This window comes from Eschrichtius robustus, chromosome 20 (genome assembly GCF_028021215.1).
Source record: "Eschrichtius robustus isolate mEscRob2 chromosome 20, mEscRob2.pri, whole genome shotgun sequence".
Taxonomy (NCBI): Eukaryota; Metazoa; Chordata; class Mammalia; order Artiodactyla; family Eschrichtiidae; genus Eschrichtius; species Eschrichtius robustus.
Genome location: NC_090843.1, coordinates 65,733,337 through 65,752,859, shown reverse-complemented (window position 1 = coordinate 65,752,859; position 19,523 = coordinate 65,733,337). Strand labels below are relative to the sequence as shown.

The window sequence follows — 19,523 nt, the reverse complement described above, 5'->3', positions numbered from 1 at the left end:
AGAGGCCGAGGCCCGCCAGCTCAGACTCCAGAACCTGACGCTCAGACTCCGGCCCAGCCCTCCAGAGGTTTGCAGTGGCCACAGTGTCCCAGCTGGTGGCGACCTCTGCAGGTGATCTGGGGGCACTGGGCAGGGGCTGCTGGGCCCTCGGTGAGGAGGGGGTCAGCCCAGGCTTTGTGGTCAGGAGAGGTCACTTCCTGGCAGGCCACTTCTGATACCGACCTTGGCCTGCCAGCCCCTCCCATCCCAGCCTGGGTCTCCTGGAGGCCAACCAGATCATCCCTTTGCTCCAGGTCGGGGGTCAGGCCTCTAAGGGTAGACTCCCGGGAGGACTGGCTGCGTAGACAGGCAGCCGTGTGCGTCAGGCGCCTTCTGTGTGCGGGGAGCCTTCCGCTCTGTCGGCACCGGAGCCTCGCGGCAGCCCTGGAAGCTGGGAAACTGAGGTCTGGGAGGGCAGTGACTTGCCCAGTGTCCCAGAGTGCCGGAGTGGAGGGGCTGGGGTCTGAGGTTCACGGCGGGGAGCTGTCTCGGCAGGGGTCAGAGAGGACGGCGGAGGCGCGGGGCGTGGCTGGGCCTGAGGGGTCGGGCCGGGCACAGAGGAGCTGTGAAGAGGTGCCTGCTGGCTGGGGTGACCGTGGACTCACGTCCTGGCCGCCGTTGGGCCCGCTCCTGCAATCGGACGGTCTGGGTCTAGGGTCAGTTCCAGGCAAGGCTGGGCCCAGGGTCTTAAACGACGTCCCTTGTCTCGGCCCCGCCCTCCCCCACGTTTGGACATCATCCTCATCTGTCTCCCGTGGTCAGCATGATGGTGCCACAGCACCACGGCCCACACTGCCCACCGGGCCAGGAGGCCTCAGGGCTCCCTCTTGTTGGACTGGTTTTGGCCACGCGTCCTCACTGGAACCAGGCGTGCCTTGATCAGCCGAGGTCTGGGCCACAGTCTCCACCTCTGGGCTGGGAACGAGACAAGGGTTCCCTGGGGTAGGGGCTCGGGGTGGCTGGGTGCTGCTCAGCCCGGGCCACAGGCACCGGCGCACCCGTGGGTTGGGCTGGACGGCCCCACGGGGCCAGGTGTTCCCACCCCGGCCGTGTGCCCTGCCCTGTGCTGGGCACTAGAGGAGAGAACCCACCCCCAGGTGCCCACAAGGGACGGTACAGGCCAAAGCCCAGACAGACCCTGACTCCCTAAGCACCCCCAGGCCGGCCCCTGTGCTTCTCTGGGCCTCAGTCCACTCCCCTGTACGGTGGGCACAGTATTTCCGGGACCGAGCGACACTGTGGGTGAGCAGGTGGAGGGAACTGGCACCGTCCCCAAGGTAACGTTATCATTTCTGCGGACACGGGGCCCCCTACTTCTCCCCTAAGAGTTTATCCTGAGGAAAGGATGCAGCCAGAGAAAGCACTGCTTACGTCGCTGAGTGTGGGCTGTGGTGGGTTGGGCCCTTGCTCTTTCCGACCCTGGAGTCCCGAGCACGCTGCCTCACCTCTCCCAGCTTCAGTTTCCTGATCTGTAAGCGAGGGCGATATTAGCACCTACCTCGTAGGATTGTTAACGATGCTGTAATTGGGGCCAAAGGTCTGGCATGCAGTAGGTGCTTAATAAGTGGGTGCTGTGATTAGCTACAACACCCTGGTGTCTCTGCTCTCATTAAGTGCTATCCCCCCATTTCATCCATTTAGCAGATTTTTTTTTTTGTATGTTTTGGCCGCATAGTGCGGCACATGGGGATCTTAGTTCCCCAGCCAGGGATGGAACCCGCACCCCCTGCGGTGGAAGCGCGGAGTCCTAACCACTGGACCGCCAGGGAGGTCCCCCCCCAGCAGGTGTTTGTTGAGAGCCTCCTGCTGCCGGGTCCTGTGTGGGTGCTGAGCACCAGGCGTGTGCACACAGGGTCCTGCCTGTGGGGCTGACGCTCTAGCGGGAGACATGGACGTACGAAGGGCTGAGGGCTGCAGGGGGCCAGAGCGCCAGTGCCCAGAGGCTGGCGCGGGCACGGTCGGGACTGCAGTGCTGGGCAGAGTGGGGAGGGGACAGGAGATGGGGCTGGGCCGTGCAGGGCCTGGAGCCCGAGGGGTGGGAGCCGGGGGGGACGGGACCTCCCGAGGGTTTCGGAGGACCCCTGGAGGGAGCAAGGCGGGGCAGGGAGGAGGCCTTTCCAGGAGACTGGGTGGGTCACAGCCGGCGGTGGCTGGGGAGGGGGGCAAGAACATCCCCGGAGCCCTTTGGCAGGAAGGCCCAGCAGACCCCCCACCTGGGGCCATGCCACGGTCCCCGAGCCCAGACACCTGGGGCCCTGAGGCTCCGGGGTTTGCTCTCAGCTGGCGGCTCTCCTGCCTGCCGAGGGCCGGGAGGGCTTGGCCACTCCCTCCGCGGTCGGAGGCCCCCGGCGTCCTGTGGGGAGCCGGTCGGTCCCGCGGGTGACCGCTTCTCTTCTTGTCCTGCCCTCCTCCTCTGTGCTGGCGGCTCCTGAAGATAAAGGTATTGGGGGGTGCGTGTGTGCACGCTTGTGCGGTGCAGGGCGGGCGGCATGGGGTGGGCGGTGGGGGACCTGGGGAGGCCCCCGTGGGCTCCCCGCAATGCCCGATCTTCCTCTGGCGCCCAGATCCTGGAGGCCACACCCCTCCTGGAGTCCTTCGGTAACGCCAAAACTGTCAGGAACGACAACTCCAGCCGCTTCGGGAAGTTTGTGGAGATCTTTCTGGAAGGGTGAGTGGGCCGCGGTGGAGCCCCCCGGGGCCTTGCGTGCACGGTGCCCGGCGTAGCTGACTGTGCTCCCTCGCCAGGGGCGTGATTTCTGGTGCCATAACCTCGCAGTACCTGCTCGAGAAATCCAGGATCGTGTTTCAGGTGTGTCAGGATGGAGTCGGGTGTGGGGCGTGCAGATCCTCTGAGCCTGGCACCTGGCTGAGCTGATGAACGATGCTCGGGCTGTGTGTGGCTGTGTGTGTGTGTGTGTGTGTGTGTGTGTGTGTGTGTGTGTGTGTGTGCCTGTGGCCGCGTCTCCTCCCCTCCCCCGCGCCCCGTCCTTGTCCCTGAGGCACACCTGGCCCCATCCTGCCACAAGGCCTTTGCAGCGCCAGTTTCTTCTACCTGGAGCACTCTTCCCGCAGACAGCTGCGTGGCCGAACCCCTCACCTCCTCCAAGTCTTCGCTGAAGGTCACGCCCCAGGGAAGCAGCCCCGGTGAAGAAATGCAGCCCCCCCGCCCCCCCCCCCCCCACTGCCCACCCCCTCGGCTGCGTTGTTTCTCTGGAGAGCACTTCTCGCCACTCACGGTGCTCTGCTGAGGGTCTGTCTCCCCAGCCAGCAGGTGGACTCCACGAGGCCAGGGGCTTCTGTCTGCCTTGTTCCCCTTTGTGTCCCAAGGGCCTGGCTCGAGGCCTGGCCACAGTCTGTGCCCACCACCCTGGCTGGCCCTGTGAGTACACGTCTGGTCCGTGGACACACGTGTGCAGAGGCTTGTGTAGCTGGTACACATGCGAAAAGGGCCACCTTTCTCTCATTTCTCCAAACAGAGTTAAATCCTGCCCAAAGCCCCTCCCCACCACCACACCAGGGTCCCCCCAACGCCCCGCCAGTGCCAGGCTGGGGCTCACTCGTCACAGGGGGCACCGGTCTCACCTGAGGCCCGTGTGTGTACTTGTACCTGTGGGCATAGCTGGGCTTGTATGTGTGTCTGGGGGTCACCTAGGTCCGCGGCTCCCCTCTCTGCAGCTCCCAACCCACTCCACAGGCCAAAAACGAGAGGAACTACCACATCTTCTATGAGCTGCTGGCCGGGCTGCCCGCCCAGCTCCGGCAGGCCTTCAGCCTGCAGGAGGCCGAGACCTACTACTACCTGAACCAGGTGAGAGCCAGCGGGCGTCTGAGGGCCCTTGGCCTGGTCCCCTCCCCCCATCACTCCGCGTGGGCCGAGAGAGCCGAGTCGTGGCGTCCTGATGGCCAGCGAAGGTGATGGAGGTTTGGGAGGGTGAGTTTAGACTTGCGGTGTCTCATCGTGGCAAGGGGGACAGGTGTCTTTGGGGTCCAAAGCCAGGGTAGAGGAGGCCGACCTGATTCTTTGTTTTTCTGGAGCCTAGAATAGAACTAAGCGGCCTGGAGCGACTATGCTTCCTTCCAGAGCCTCACTTTCGTCGTCTGTAAAATGGGGACAGCACAGTCCCGCTTTGCAGGGGTGTGTGAGGATTAGAAGGAAATGTACACAAAGCCCTCAGCACAGGGCCTGGTGTGCGGTGCCCGCTCGAAGCCTCTGGCCCTCGGGAGGGGAAGGAGAACTGGGAGCCCCGGCCACACTGCAGGCTGGGGCAGAGCAGGGACCTTGAGGGCTCCTGGCCCCCACCCAGGGTCCCCGACCCCTGCCCTGCCCTCGCCCAGGGTGGGAACTGTGAGATCTCAGGGAAGAGCGACGCGGATGACTTCCGCCGGCTGCTGGCCGCCATGGAGGTGCTGGGCTTCAGCGCCGAGGACCAGGACAACATCTTCCGCATCTTGGCCTCCATCCTGCACCTGGGCAACGTCTACTTTGAGAAGTATGAGGTGAGGGGACACCACGGCCGCACGGCCCGCTCCCTCGGGACATGGGCGTCTTCTGGAGGCTGAAGAACTGGCTGAAAAACTGCCGGCTCACAGCCGGAAGCACAGATCATCTGGTCTCCCCCCCCCCCCCCCCGCCCCCCGCCCCGCTTTGAGGTTGTTTATCTTTTTCTAATCGACGTATGAGAGCCCTTTATATACGTTAAGGGAATCAGCTCTTTGTCTCTAGTGTGAATTGCAAATATGTTTTCTGGTTTATCATTTATATTTTGGTTGTTTACAGGTTTTTTCCTGTTTTGGTTTTTGGTGGGGTTTTTTGCTATGCAGATTTAAAAAATTATTTTCAGGCATTTCATTTATCAAGTCTTATACAAATTTTAGACTTTTTATCATTTTAGAGATCTACCTCTCTAAAATTATAAAAGCCTATACCTATAATTGTTTGAAGACCTTTTATGGTTTCTGTGATTATTTTTTTAACATTTAAATCTCTGGTTCATCAGGAATTTATTCTAGTAAGGTACAAGGTAGGGATCTTGTTTTTTTGTTTAGATAGTGACTCAGTCTCCCAACTTGAGAAATACGTATTTATCCCATACTGAAAATTCCTGTATACTTTTGTGTCTAACTCCTGACTTTTTTATTGTGCTTCGTTGACCTGTTTACAAACTGTGTGTCTGCCCCCACAGTGTTTTAATTATTCTAACTTTATGTTTTACTATCTCCAGGGCCCCCTGTACTCCTTTTCTGTTTTAGAATCTTCCTGGCTGTTCTCGCTTGTTTCTGTTTTTTATAGGAACTCATATAAAAAGCTTATTTAGCTCAAAATGCACTCCTGTGGGTGTTTTGCAGACGGACGCACAGGAGGTTGCCTCGGTGGTGAGCGCCCGGGAGATCCAGGCCGTGGCCGAGCTGCTGCAGGTCTCCCCCGAGGGCCTGCAGAAGGCCATCACCTTCAAAGTGACCGTGAGTCCCTGGGTGCGGGGTATGCTCTCGAAGCCTCCTGCCAGCCCTGGATGGAGCTGCTTTGTGCCCTGTCCTGTGTGGGCCCCCTGCCCCTCTCCCGCACCTCCCCATCCTGTCCATCTTCTGGGTCTGGCCAGAGGTGGGTAACCTCAGACCCCAAAGGCATTTGGCACCAGTCTCCAGGCCTTTGCATAGGCTGTTCCCTCTGCCTGGAATGCGGTTCCCTTTTTCACGCCTACTGATCCTCAAGCCCCAACACAGGTACCCTCTGCTCCAGGGAGCCGTCCCTGACCCCTGGCTGGGCCAGTATCTCCCCCACCCCTGCCCTCCCCGCTCCCCAGGCTGATGTCACTGTTGTGTCTGCTTCTGCCTCTGTCTCCCCCTCAGACCGGCAGCCCCCATCCCACCAGCAAGCCAGGCAGAAGGGGGGACGAGGGTGTCTGTCCTGCCCCTGGCTGACTTCGTGCCTGAGACAAGTCACACCATCTCCCCGGCTCCCCTCCCCACGCCCCCACCCCCAGTCCTCTGGGGACTTTCCGGAGGTGGTGGCCAACCCGCTGTCACTCAGGGGCTGCATCCCCCGCAGGAGACAATGCGAGAGAAGATCTTCACCCCCCTGACCGTGGAGAGCGCCGTGGACGCCAGGTGAGGCCACACCTCCCGCCTGAGCCCCAGGTCCCCCGCCCCCTCGCTGTGCCTGCCCCCCACCGAAACACCATCTCTGCTCCAGGGATGCCATCGCCAAGGTCCTGTACGCGCTGCTGTTTGGCTGGCTCATCGCCAGGGTCAACGCACTGGTGTCCCCGCAGCAGGACGCGCTGTCCATCGCCATCCTGGACATCTATGGCTTCGAGGTGGGCCCCCGGGGGCGCTCTCGCACAATCATCTGTTCAGGGCCCTCCCCTATGATTATCTCCCTCCGCTCGCCCACAAGCACTCCTTGGGGCCTCTGGGCACCAGGCCCTGTGGGCAACACCAGGGACCCCAGGAAGAACCAGACCTGGGCCCTGCCCTTGGGGCGCTTCCGGGAGGGACTGGGTGGGATGAGGATGGACACTGACGAACACATGTGGTCAGAGCTGTAACAGAGGCAGCCTGGCGCTGGGGGAGCCTAGAGCAGAGCCCTAGCTGGGCAGGCATCAGGTAAGGTTTCCTGGAGGGGGACGAGCCGTCCTGAGCTAATTCCTTAAAAACCAGTCACGGCATTTGAGGTGGAGGGAACAGCTTATGCGGAGGCTCAGAGGTGTGGGCCGTGGTGTCTGGGGAGGTGGAAGTCATCTGGGCAGTTAGGGTGGGGGACATGGAGAGAGAGAGGCAAAATCAGAATAACAGAAGTGGCAGCTGAGGCTCCCGTGGCACCTGTTGTGTGCCAGCTGATGTTTTAAGCACTTTGCTTATTAGTTCACTTAATCCTTACAACCACTCTGTGAGGTGGGCACTGTCCTTATCCCCATTTTACAGGTGGGGAAACTCAGGCATGGGGGGTTAGAAAGTGGCAGAGCCAGGATTGGAACGCAGGCAGAAGGTTCCAGAGCCTGGGGCTTCAGCCACTGCATATGCCACCTTGCATGGGACTGTCAGGTTCTCCCCTGTGCGCAGTCGGAGCCACCGAGGGTTCTGGGCAGGGGGTCTGTGGGCGGGGCTCCAGTTTGCTGAAACTGTGGCCGTGGAAGGCGGGGATGAGCCTGCCCGGGGGGTGGGCAGGCCCTGGGCGGGACAGACGGGCTGCTGGCCACGGAGTGGCCGGGCCCAGCCTCACCACACGCCCGGCAGGACCTGAGCTTCAACAGCTTCGAGCAGCTGTGCATCAACTATGCAAACGAGAGCCTCCAGTACCTCTTCAACAAGATCGTCTTCCAGGAGGAGCAGGTGAGGGGCCTCCGTCAGCTCTCTGTCCCGTCCCCGCTGGCCGCTGGGCCTCCTTGGAGGCAGACGGGTTGTGCTGGGGAGCAGCACACGCGAAGGCCTGTGTTATGGAGGGGCAGGCGCGGGGTGCTGAGCGCAGAGGAGAGCCCCCTTGGGGGGTCCTCCTCACCCTTGGCAGGGCCGTTCCAGGCCGGGGGAGGAGCAGGGCCCAGAGGAGGGGGTTCGTGTTGCCCCGCTGGGGAGTGAGCTCCCCGAGCTGGGAGGCGCACACGCAGAGGTGCCCTGGCCAGGCCCCCGGGTGGCGTCCGCCTGCGGGACGGGCTGGGAGGGACCCAGGGCTAGGAGGCAGAGGCCCGCCGCCTGCAGGAGGAGTACATCCGCGAGCAGATCGACTGGCGGGAGATCGCCTTCGCCGACAATCAGCCCTGCATCAACCTCATCTCGCTGAAGCCCTACGGCATCCTGCGCATCCTCGACGACCAGTGCTGCTTCCCCCAGGTGAGCCGCCGCGCTGTGTGAGCCTGCTCAGGATGCTGGACGTCTCTGAACCTCGTGTCCTGCATTCCTCTCTGCTCTGGCGTGGGGTCGGGAGCTCAGGACACCCAACCTGCCATTCAAACCTGGGGTGACTGAGGCTGGATGGGGGCTCGGGACGAGGGGCTGCACCAGCCTGGGAAGTCATAGAAGGCTTCCTGGAGGAGGTGACCTTGTGCTTGGGCCTCAAATTCGGATTGGAAAACACAAGGGTGGGATGGGTGCTCTGGGCAGTGGGACTAGAGCGTGCAGAGACAGCTGAGCTGGAGGGGAGGCAGCTGGGAGCCCACCCGTCTTCAGGGTCCACTTAGTCCGCCCCAGCCCGAGCAGTGGGCAGCCAGGGGAAACGGGGACTTGTTCCTCCTCCCCGGTGCTCACTGGGGACCAGTCAGGGCTGGAGAATTTGCCACTAGGCGAGGAATGGGATGCCAGGGCCCTGTCCACCCGCTGACCGCCGCCTACCCCCAGGCCACAGACCACACATTTCTGCAGAAGTGCCATTACCACCACGGCGCCAACCCACTCTACTCCAAACCCAAGATGCCACTGCCCGAGTTCACCATCAAGCACTACGCGGGCAAAGTCACCTACCAGGTGAGACCCAGAACCATGGCCTCCAGTGCCCTTCCCTGCCGCTGGAGACACTGGCACCTGTTCCAGTTTTGGCCCTGCTGATCCTCAGCTGTGTGACCTTGGCCAAGTCACTTTACCTCTCTGAGCCTCAGTTTCCTTATCTGGAAAGTGGGGATAATAATAGTGCCCGTCTCATGGGGTGAGTGCGAGAAGTCCAGGGCCAGGGCGGGTGTGATGAGGAGGAGCCCCCATCAGCGGTCACTGTCACCACTGTCATCTCGGCTCATTCCTGCCCTGGAGATGTCTCAGGCCAGGATTTTTAAGCCTCTGTCCCCACTGGGCCTCGTTTTCCTCATCCGTAGAATGGGCACAGGACAGTGTCCTCACTGAGGATGGGGCCAAGACGTGGACTGGTCACGTGACGCTGTGGCTACTGCCCCTGCCCTGGGAGTGGAGAGGCTAGTGGGGCAGGAGGGGAGGGGACCAGAGCAGGGGGAGGGGCCCGTTCCTCCTAGGATAGACAGGGAGGCCGAGGCCTGGAGGGGCAGGGCCAGGGTCACCTGGGGCTGTGAGCCCCTGACCCACCGTTAGGAGGAGGGAGGAGGAGGGGAGCAGGCAGGCTGACGCACCCCGGGGCTGCGTGGGGTGGGGGTGGGGTCCAGCCCAAGCTGCCCGCCCCTCCCCCTTTCCAGGTGCACAAGTTCCTGGACAAGAACCATGACCAGGTGCGCCAGGACGTGCTGGACCTGTTTGTGCGGAGCCGGACACGGGTGAGTGGCCTCGCCTCGCCACCCCAGCCCCCCGCAGCCTGAGCACCCAGCCCACCGTTAGGCCCCTCCCCCAGCCCGGTCCTGCCTCTGGCTCACCGCAGCCCGTCCCTCCCTGAGCGGTTCTTCCATCCCCACACCTTCTCGGCCTCCACTTGCCCCTCTGTCGAATGGGCACCCTCCCCCTGAGGTCATTGCCAGAGTTCACGGCCAGGTGTGTAACAGGCCACCTCGGGGCCAGGCACGGAGTCAGTGCCTGTGTGTTCCCCAGCCACGGGCGGGCCCCTTGGAAGGTGCGGAGCACCCTCGCTTGAGAGGTATGCCAGCCGGGAGGACACAGCCTCGCAGAGAGGACAGGGGTCCAGCGGGTCACTTTTCTGATCCCTCTGGCCCAGAGACTGACGCCTTTTGTTCTTTCCCTGTCTCTCTCTCCCCGTTTCTGCCTCTGGGTCCCTCCCCATCCCTGTCTCCTGTCTCCCGCGCCTTGACCGCTGACTGGCCCAGGTGGTGGCACACCTCTTCTCCAGCCACGCCCCGCAGGCTGCCCCTCAGCGCCTGGGCAAGAGCAGCTCCGTCACCCGGCTCTACAAGGCGCACACGGTGGCCGCTAAGTTCCAGCAGTCGCTCCTGGATCTGGTGGAAAAGATGGAGAGGTGGGCGTGGCAGGGGCGCGGGCACCCAGCCTCACCTCTGACCCACCCTGTGACCCTCAGGGGTAAGCACCCTCCTTCTCTGGGGCCTCACACTGCCCTCCTCCCGCCCCTGCCCAGGTGTAACCCCTTGTTCGTCAGGTGCCTGAAGCCCAACCACAAGAAGGTATGTGATGGCTGAGGTCCCTGGGGGAGCCAAGTCCTCTCCCCATGCTGTGTTACCTTGGGTGAGTGGCTTTGCCTCTCTGGCCCTCCATCTGTTGGGCCAATGTGCAGGCTCCCTATCTGGGCCTTCCCCCAGGAGCCAGGCCTCTTTGAGCCAGATGTGGTGATGGCCCAGTTACGCTATTCGGGGGTGCTGGAGACTGTGCGGATCCGCAAGGAGGGCTTTCCGGTGCGGCTGCCCTTCCAGGTGTTCATCGACAGGTACCTTGGTCAGGGCAGTTCTGAGCTCCACAGACCCCTTTCCAGCCCACCGTGGCCCTAGGAATACACAACCCAGGATGAATAGGGCTTGCCATGCACAGTTGCTCAGATTGTGCAGTACACAAGACCAGCACATGTTAGCTGTTATATGGAAGATGTATTTACTCTTTTGCATTTTTTCATAGTTTTATCGTGTGTGTGTTGATTCCAAAGAATAGTAATTCTAATAGTTATTTTGACAAGTTTCCAGCAGATGGCGGTAAATCACCTTATTCTACTGAAACAATTTATTACAGTTTTCGGGTTGCTCAGTATTTTTTTTTTTTAATTTTCATAATTTTTGAGCTTACTTTTAAGGCCTCTTTTATTTTATTTTATTTATTTATTTATTTATTTTTGGCTGTGTTGGGTCTTCGTTGCTGCGCGCAGGCTTTCTCTAGTTACGGCGAGCGGGGCTACTCTTTGTTGCAGAGCACGGACTTCTCATTGTGGTGCAGAGCACGGGCTCTAGGCACGCAGGCTTCAGTAGCTGTGGCACATGGGCTTAGTTGCTCCGCGGCATGTGGGATCTTCCCAGACCAGGGATCGAACCCATATCCCCTGTATTGGCAGGCGGATTCTTAACCACTGTGCCACCAGGGAAGTCCTCAGCAGAGTCTTGAGGACAGAAAGCCTTTTTCTGGTTAGAAGACACTATGAGTAGAGGCACTGCTGGGACTCGGGCTTCCGGGAGACGGGGGTTGGGGGTGGTGACCCCAAGGTCTTGCAGGTGACTGGGTGGGTCCCATAGACCCACACTGGGTTTGGGCCCTGCAGGTACCGCTGTCTAGTGGCCCTCCAGCACAACCTACCAGCCAGTGGGGACATGTGTGTGTCTGTGCTGAGCCGCCTGTGCACGGTCACGCCAAACATGTACCGTGTCGGCATCAGCAAGGTGAGTCCCGCCGGCACTCAGCCCCTGGGTGCCCCACGGCTGGAGCCTGTGGGCTCAGAAACACTCCGGCTGCAGGCTGCTGTCCCAGAGGCCATCCAGCTGAGCTGGTAAATGGATGCAGATCCTACCTCCGGACTTTGCCCGGCTGTTCCCACTGCCTAGTTCACCATCCCGCCTTCCCCCGCCTCTCCAGACCCAGCGCGTCCTCCCCCCGACTCCAGGGCTGCCTTGTCTGTCTGCCTCCCTGGACTTCTGGAGAGGGAGGGGCCTCCAGGCAGTCACATGGCCTTCCCCTGCCTCAGTCCTTGCCTCCTGCCCTCAGCTGTTCCTGAAGGAGCACCTGCACCAGCTGCTGGAGGGCATGCGGGAGCACGTCCTGAACCTGGCGGCCCTCACGCTGCAGCGCTGCCTCCGCGGCTTCTTCATCCAGCGGCGTTTCCGCTCCCTGCGCCGCAAGATCATCTTGCTGCAGAGCCGGGCCCGTGGCTACCTGGCCAGGTGTGGCCCAGAGAGGGCAGGACTCCCTGGAGTCCAACGGCTAGGCTCTGGAAAGGCCGAGCCTGAACTTGGGTAGTGAGCTCCCTGTTCCTGGAGGCATGCAAGCTGAGAGTAGGGCCTCTGCAGGAAGGGTGATCAGACTCTCTGTGTCTCTGCTTTTGGATGTCCTTCCTCCCACCCCCTGGTACTTGTGACCGGTGGGTGGGAATCCCTCCAGCCAAGAGGGCTCCCCCCCAGCATGTCCTATACCCTGGGACTACAGCCAGATTGGAAGTACATGGTCCAGATGGTTTCATCCAGGTCTTGCCACTCAGGTTGTCGTGTGACCTTGGCCCAGTCACTGCCCCTCTCTGAGATTGTTTCCCTTTGTGCAAAGGGCCCTGGAGTGAAGTGTGGGCACTGATACCCAAGCAAGGCGGGTGTGGGCATCTCTGCCCCTTGGTCACTCATGACCCCTGCCCCCAAACCCCCCTACCCAGACCCTCCTTTTCTCCCCACCCTCAGGCAGCGGTATCAGCAGATGAGGAGGCGTCTGGTGAAGTTCCGGGCCCTGGTGCACACGTGTACAAGCCACCGGCGTCACCTCAAGGTGCTGCAGGCCTGCCCCTCGCCCTCCTCCCAGGAGCCAGGCCTGCCCTGTCGGGCTCTGGGGGGGGCAGCAGGAACGGGGAGGAAGCACTTGGCCCCCAGGCGGAGACTGTTGGCCAGGGCGGGCTTGGGTTTGAATCCCCGCTGGGCCCTCTGTAGCTGCGATCTCCCCACCCAACCCTTGGGGTGTGCAGGGGGTTGACTGAGAGGCTGCATGGGAAGGGTGTGGCTAGTGCGGGGCTCACAGCAGGGGCCCCAGTAACTGGGCACGATTAGAATTTGGCAACCTGAACAGCACCGGCTCTGGTGTTGCTCTTGCCTTCGTGCCGGTCTCGGCGTGTTGTTGTGTAACCCACCGCCAGACAGACAGACAGACATGACCCCAAAGCCCCGAGGAGCTGCGCCTTTACTGGAGGCTCTGTGGGCGCCCGGGAGGGGCCCCGTCACAAGTCTCTCGGCTACGTCCCAGAAATCCTGTGCGTCTCTCCTTCCCCAAAGTGTCACTCTGTGCCTTCTGCCTGTGTCTCTCTCGCTGTCTTTTCCCACACCCCGTTTCTCTGGCCGCGCCTCTGCCCCCCGTCTGTGAGGTGGGCCTGGGGCCGTCGCCTCTGCCCGCCCTGACCATCTGCTCTCCTGCAGCCGAGGGCGGAGCGGAGGCTCTGGGTGGCGGAGGCGCGGCTACGGGGGCAGGAGGTGGGTGCGGGGGTCCGGGTGGCCGCAGGGGACAGGAAGGGAGGCCGGCAGGTGGGGGAGCAGCAGGCCTGTTTCCTCTCCCTGTGCCGTCCCCCCAGGAGCTGAGCAAGCGGCAGGTGGTGGCTGTGGGGCACCTGGAGGTCCCGGTGGAGCTGGCTGGGCTCCTGCGAGCAGTGGCGGGTACGTCAGCGCCAGGCGGTGTGGTGGGAGCGGGTGCACGAGGGGACCAGGCCCCTCATGGCCTCCTCTGTCCACAGGCCTCAGGACGGGCCAGGTGCCCCGGGTGGCCCCCGTGCGGACTCCCCGGCTTCAGGCTGAGCCCCGGGTCACGCTGCCCCTGGATATCAACAACTACCCCATGGCCAAGTTTGTCCGGTGCCACTTCAAGGTAAGGGCTGGCAGAGGCCCAGTAGAACTGGCACTGTCCTCAGCCTGGGGCTGGCTCCCGGCCACGCCCTGTGGGATCAGGTATGAGCCTTTCAGTTGCTGGGTCGTGTGGAGTCCGGGGTCTCCAGGGGGCCTGGATAGCAGTGGAGGGCTCTCGGGGGCTCGGGAAGTGGCTGTTTGCAAACATTTCAGAAGCTTAACGAGCGGTGGATCCATAGCACACATCCCTGCTCCTCATTTCCTGCCCTCTGAAGGGGCCTCACGGGGGCTCTGTCCCCGATACGCTGAGGTCTGCCCCTCTGCAAGCCGGTTACCCGTCTGCACGCTGGGGACCTGTGTTTCCCAGGCTGGTGTGCCCCGACCTGGCCCAGAGCAGTGGATCCAGACGCGTCCGTCAGTCCCAGCCCTGTGCCCACGTGCCTGCCCTGTGCCCACGTGCCTGCTCTGTGCCCACGTGCCAGCTCTGTGCCCACGTGCCCGCCCTGTGCCCCCGTGCCCGCCCTGTGCCCCCGTGCCAGCCCTGTGCCCACGTGCCAGCCCTGTGCCTACGTGCCCGCTCTGTGCCCACGTGCCCACCCTGTGCCCACGTGCCTGCCCTGTGCCCCCAGGAACCTGCCTTCGGGATGCTGACACTGCCCCTGAGGACGCCCCTCACACGGCTGCCAGCGGAGTATCATGCAGAGGCCGTGGGCATCTTCAAGCTGGTACGGGTCTGCCTAGACCACCTTCGAATTCATAGCCCCTGCCCCCGAGGCCAGACGGCAAGGCCCCTCGCCCTGCCCTCCCGGACCCTCTACTAGCCCAAGCCATGAGCCTGGGAGGGATGTGGTCGGATATGCACGTTAGAAAGTACCTTCTGGGGCGTGGATGGTGCAGGAGGTGAGGGGCCTCCTGGAGGCCGGGGGTGCGGGGAGGGGCTGGGGCTATAGAAGTTTCGTGAGCAGGAGAACCTTGATTTTTCCCAAAGGCTTGGTCACCTGGTCCAGGGTATGGCTATTACACTGTAACATGGGGGACTTTCACATGGGTATGGGGACATGGGAAGGACACGAGAGGGATGTGGGGTGGGGGTGGGGACCTGGCAGGAACAGCCCCCCGAGAGGCCCAGGAGAGTCTGTTTGTGGCCAGATCCTGCGTTTCATGGGCGACCCCCAGCTGCATGGAGCCCGGGACCATGTCTTCGGGAACTACATCGTGCAGAAAGGGCTGGCGGTGCCCGAGCTGCGGGATGAGATCCTGGCGCAGCTGGCCAACCAGGTGTGGCGCAACCCCAGTGCCCACAACGCTGAGCGGGGCTGGCTCCTGCTGGCCGCCTGCCTCGGCGGCTTTGCGCCTTCCCCGCGCCTCGACAAGTACCTGCTCAAGTGAGTGGAGCTGCGTGGCCCGGGGCGGACGCCAGGTCAGGCTAGGCCAGGAGGGAGGCTCGGTCCTTGGAAGCTCAGGCTTGGGGGCTGGCCCGGGGCTTCACTGCGGAGGGCAGGAGTCGGGTGAGACGGGATACAGGGCTTCTGGAACTCAGAGGTAGCCAGCCCAGGGTGTGGGGAATTTGGAAGAGAGGCGCTGACCTCTCACATCGTGGGGGGCGGGGTGCAGCGGTATGGTTAAGAGTGTAGACTCCGACAGTCTGTGTTCAAATCCCAGCTCAGCCGCGTATGACCTGTGTGACCTTGGGCAAGTTACTTAATCTCTCCGAGCCTGTTTCCTCTCCTATAAAATGGGGCTGATAAGAGTACCTACGTAGTAGGCTGTGTGAGGATTAAATGTGCAAACACGTGTGAAGTGGTTAGAACAGAGACAGGCTCACAGTAAGTGCTGTGTGCGTGTAGCCCTTGTCAGCATCCTGGTCTTGATAACAGGATGGTGATGATGATGTCACCGTGCTGGGTGATAAGAATGATTTGCAAGGGAAAGAGCTCAAGCAGGCCCTGGGCACTCATCCTAGTTCTGACACTTACTTGCTGTGTGACCTGGGTCAAGTCACTGCCCGTCTCTGAGCCTCTTTCCTTACCTGGAAATTGGGGATGGTAACAGGACCCACCTCACAGGGTAGCTGTGAACTACGGAGCGTGCAGAGCTCCCTGGAGCCGCGTACAGTAGGGGCAGCTCCCTTGGCCGGCCCTGGGAATCTGTGCCGGGGGCAGGGCCACTCCCTGCCTGCTGGGCTTCCTGTGGGCACGGCTCTAGCTTCCTTCTGGTAGCCGCTGCCTGCCTGCTCCTCTGGTGCTCCTGGCCAGGCTGCCAGCAGTGGGGAGGGGGCAGGGAGCCCGGCACGAGCAGTGCCGGCCCCTGACAGGGATCAGGCTGGTTGGCCCTGGGTCAGGTTGATCCCTCACGGCCGTCTCTGTGAACTTGGAAGCAGGCTCAGAGAGGGCCGATGACCGCCCGGGGTGGCCTGGTGAGGGAACGGAGGGAGTCCCCAGAGGCCAGGTCTTTGCCCACACCCCCTGCAGACCCTACCCTGGCAGTGACATTTTGCTCCAACAAGCTTAGGTGGGCCAACCTGGAACCTCTTTGGCCGTCCTTGGGCCCCTGGCCTGGACGCTTTCCGCTTAGCCCAGGAACTCCGGGCTGCCCGAGATCATCTGTAGACCACTCTCAGAGCTCTGGGCCGGCCTGGGCCCTCTGACTAGCCGCGGGGTCTTCCCCCACGCCCGGCTAGCCTCGGGTCCCTCCTCATCCTCGCGCCAACTCCTACTCATCAGGTTTGTGTCTGATTATGGGCGGAATGGCTTCCAGGCTGTGTGTCAACATCGCCTCATGCAGGCCATGGGCCAGGCCCAACAGCAGGGCCCTGGTGCTGCCCGCACCTTCCCTCCGACCCAGCTCGAGTGGACAGCAACCCAGGAGAAGGCCGGGATGGCGCTGGACGTGGGCTGCTTCAACGGTGAGCTGCCCTCTCCCTGCGCGGCGCTGCTCCCCGCACCCCTGCCCCCCCGCCCCCGCCCCATGGAGGGGCAGCTGGAGTCAGCAGGCGCCAGTAGCCTGGGGTTAGGAGACGCTGGGGAGGGGCCTGTGGGATGTAGCCCTGGAGAGAGGTCAGCGTGTGGGCACACGGGGGCTGGACCTGGAAGGGGGGAGGGGAGCCAGGGCCGTGAGATGCAAGTTCAGGGTCCAGGACGAGAGCGGGGAAGCGGCAGGACTGGCCCGCAGACGCTCCGGGCTGAGCCCTGCACCTGCTGCCGCTCAGGTGACCAGCTCTCCTGCCCAGTGCACTCCTGGAGTACGGGGGAAGAGGTGGCCGGAGACATTCTGAGGCACAGGTGGGCTCCTGGAACGCCCCACCCAGTGCGCCCCTGTGCACCTCGGAAGGAGGAAGGGAGGGGCGAGAGGCCAGGCCCCCAGCCCCGGAGGGTCCACTCCGGCCATGAGTGGTGTCTGGCTCCCATCCCAGGGTCTCCCCCGGCGGTGCCTCTCGGCTCTGTCCCTTACTCCCAGCCCTTCGTGTGCTGTCTCCAGGGGGCTGGCCGACGGCTGGCGGGGCTGGACGGTGGCTATGAAGAAGGGGGTCCAGTGGGCAGAGCTGGCCGGCCACGACTACGTGCTGGACCTGGTGTCGGACCTCGAGCTACTCAGGGAGTTCCCGCGACAGAAAGCCTACTTCATCGTGGGTGCAGAGGGGCCCACGGCTGGCAGGGGAGGTCCCAGGTAGAGATGGCCTCTCCTAGCACAAGGCCCCCCCTCCCGGATGCTGGCGGTGGGGGACTGCGTTCTGAACTTAAGCTTCAAGATCCTCACGGAGGTGGGGCTCGCCAAAGGGCCTTGCCTTTAAAGGGAGAGAGTCAGCCAGTTCCGGGGCACAGGAGAGAATGGGGGTTCTGGGAGGGCTCTGGGTCTCTGGGGGGTCAGCTGCTCTGTGTTCTCTGTCCCCACAGGGTTTTTGGAAACAGCTGGGACTCGGACGAGGACGTGCCCACTAGGCCCCAGCCCCCGGGGCACGTGCCCGTCGTGGCCAACTCCGATGGGTACTGCAGCCACAATGAGGACGGTACAAATGGGGAGATTGAGGCACAGAGAGGGACAGCAACCCACCAAGGTCAACCAGCAGTGGCCGCTGTCTCTGGTGGGGAGGGAGCCTGGGAGCCGGGAGTGGTGGTCAGCAGGAGAAAAGAACTTGACTTTTGTATCCCCCAACCCCGCCAGACTCGGACGGCCGTGGGGAGCCCGCTGTGCCCCACAAAGGACTGGACTGCTACCTGGATAGCCTCTTCGACCCCGTGCTGTCCTACGGGGATGCGGTAGGGACGCAGCAGGGCATTTGCAGACCACGGCGCGGCGCATGCACACAGGAGCCTCTCACAGCCAGGGTCGTGGGGTGGCGTGTCCCCTTGGATCTCTGCTGGGGGTCAGGCAAAGGATGAGGGTGTCCTTACAGCTAGAGGTGCTCGGAAGGACCCACAGCTGGGGGTCCAGGGCACACTGGGAGCGGGCCCCCGGGCACCCTTGCTCAGTCTGGGAACTCCCAGGAGCCCCTCCAAGGCATAACGTGAAGCCCTGAGCCGGGCACAGCCCCTCTGAGCATCAGTTTGCTCCCCTGTGACAGGGGTGGGTTGGGGCTCGCAAGGTTGCCAGAGGCCTGACCGGGGTGCCGTGTGGGCAGAGGCTGGGCACACAGCAGATGCTGGCCAGTGGGAGGCCCCGGGACGCAGGCGGTGGCGGTGTCAGGTGCCTGTTGCCTTGGAACCTGGGGAGTACGGCACTGGGGCAGTCACTTGAGCCACCTGCCCCCGCTCCCAGGACCTGGAGAAGCCAACAGCCATTGCCTACCGCATGAAAGGGGGAGGCCAACCTGGTGGAGATGGCAGTGGCGGCAGCAAAGGCACCCCCCGGAGACCTCCAGAGCCAAAGCCAAAGCTAAGTCAGTGCCTGCCCCGGGGACGGTTCCAGGGTCGGGCAGGGTGGAGCCCCTCGGTTCTCAGGGCTGCTTTGGCCCTGGAACAGAGGCAGCCTCGGCCGTGGGGGTAGGTTGAGCCGGCGGAGGAGGGGCAGGCATGGTAGGGAATTCCCCCCATCTCCCGAGCCTCTGGATCCACGTCCCCTGACACGGCTCCCCCAGTTCCAGGCCTGGACGCCTCCACGTTGGCCCTGCAGCAAGCCTTCATCCACAAGCAGGCTGTGCTGCTGGTGAGTGCCGGGGTTGGGGGCTGCGGGGGGCTGAGCCTGGGCCTGCCCGCTCACCACCGCTACTCCCCCCAGGCCCGGGAGATGACTCTGCAGGCCATGGCGCTCCAGCAGCAGCCCCTGAGTCCCAGCCCAAGGCCATCGCCCCCAGAGGTGAGCCTGGTTCCCCAGGTGAGTGCTGTGGTGCCCTGGGGCGTCGCTGCGCCTCTCTGAGCCAGGAGCCCCCTCAACCCCTCCTGGGCAGACATGGGGTCCCTGAGAGGAGACTGATGTGTCTCGGGAGGTCCACCCCACACCCTGCTCTCCACAGAAACCCCTAGCGCCAGAGGCCCGGCCGAAGTTCGTAGGCACTGGACTCCCGGCCAAGCCCGTGCTCTTGCGCTCCACTCCAAAGCCTGTGGCTCCCGCTCCTCTGGTCAAGGCCCCGAGGCCCCCCACCAAACCCGTGGCTGCCCCCATTCTAGCTCAGGGCCAGGCTTCTCCAGAATCCAGTGAGTGTCCTCTCCCGGCCGGGGGGCCTCCCACTTCCCAGGGCGGGGCTGGGAGGGCAGTCTCACCTGTGCCCCCATGCCCCTGCCGCAGCTTTGCCCGGCCTAGAGCTGGTCCGGTCCTCGACCCTCAACTCGGAGCACTTCCTGCAGCCCACGCAGCAGATCAAGGACATCGTCAGGCAGCACCAGCAGCCGCCCCGGGGAGGCCGGCCCGAGGCCTTCAGGTCAGCCTGGCCTCCCCAGCCCTCCAGCCGTCCAGACGGCGGCCTCCCCACGGGCCTGCGCGGCCGCCACCCATGTGCCCGTCTGCTGGGTTCGCAGTGCCCCCCGCCCAGCGACTTCTAGGGAGTGAGTCTGTTCACACAGGTGGTCCAGATGAGCCACCCGGGCAGAAGGAGGCCAGGACCGCTCTCTAGGGTGTGCTGTGTGACCCCACACCCGTCTCTGGTTCTCTCTGGGTTCTCGTTTATAGTGATGGGGGTGGAGGAAAAAGTTCCCT

At 62.9% G+C, this 19,523-nt stretch overlaps 1 protein-coding gene across 1 annotated transcript in view; it reads left to right on the top strand.

Moving 5' to 3' along the window:
* The window catches only part of MYO15A (myosin XVA), a 49,904-nt gene that overhangs the window by 9,036 nt on the left and 21,345 nt on the right, over positions 1-19,523 (top strand). The window contains exons 8-40 of the mRNA XM_068531792.1: positions 2,474-2,479; positions 2,604-2,707; positions 2,785-2,848; positions 3,734-3,847; positions 4,375-4,536; positions 5,386-5,499; positions 6,086-6,144; positions 6,230-6,353; positions 7,273-7,368; positions 7,732-7,863; positions 8,368-8,493; positions 9,165-9,242; positions 9,744-9,892; positions 10,010-10,055; positions 10,191-10,315; positions 11,132-11,249; positions 11,572-11,747; positions 12,252-12,336; positions 12,975-13,079; positions 13,127-13,208; positions 13,286-13,416; positions 14,024-14,119; positions 14,544-14,779; positions 16,118-16,299; positions 16,603-16,675; positions 16,872-17,060; positions 17,288-17,448; positions 17,556-17,650; positions 18,150-18,270; positions 18,469-18,536; positions 18,609-18,686; positions 18,844-19,024; positions 19,116-19,248. Of these exons, the coding sequence (XP_068387893.1) occupies positions 2,474-2,479; positions 2,604-2,707; positions 2,785-2,848; positions 3,734-3,847; positions 4,375-4,536; positions 5,386-5,499; positions 6,086-6,144; positions 6,230-6,353; positions 7,273-7,368; positions 7,732-7,863; positions 8,368-8,493; positions 9,165-9,242; positions 9,744-9,892; positions 10,010-10,055; positions 10,191-10,315; positions 11,132-11,249; positions 11,572-11,747; positions 12,252-12,336; positions 12,975-13,079; positions 13,127-13,208; positions 13,286-13,416; positions 14,024-14,119; positions 14,544-14,779; positions 16,118-16,299; positions 16,603-16,675; positions 16,872-17,060; positions 17,288-17,448; positions 17,556-17,650; positions 18,150-18,270; positions 18,469-18,536; positions 18,609-18,686; positions 18,844-19,024; positions 19,116-19,248 (3,809 nt within the window). The remainder of the gene's footprint in view (positions 1-2,473; positions 2,480-2,603; positions 2,708-2,784; positions 2,849-3,733; positions 3,848-4,374; positions 4,537-5,385; positions 5,500-6,085; positions 6,145-6,229; positions 6,354-7,272; positions 7,369-7,731; positions 7,864-8,367; positions 8,494-9,164; positions 9,243-9,743; positions 9,893-10,009; positions 10,056-10,190; positions 10,316-11,131; positions 11,250-11,571; positions 11,748-12,251; positions 12,337-12,974; positions 13,080-13,126; positions 13,209-13,285; positions 13,417-14,023; positions 14,120-14,543; positions 14,780-16,117; positions 16,300-16,602; positions 16,676-16,871; positions 17,061-17,287; positions 17,449-17,555; positions 17,651-18,149; positions 18,271-18,468; positions 18,537-18,608; positions 18,687-18,843; positions 19,025-19,115; positions 19,249-19,523) is intronic.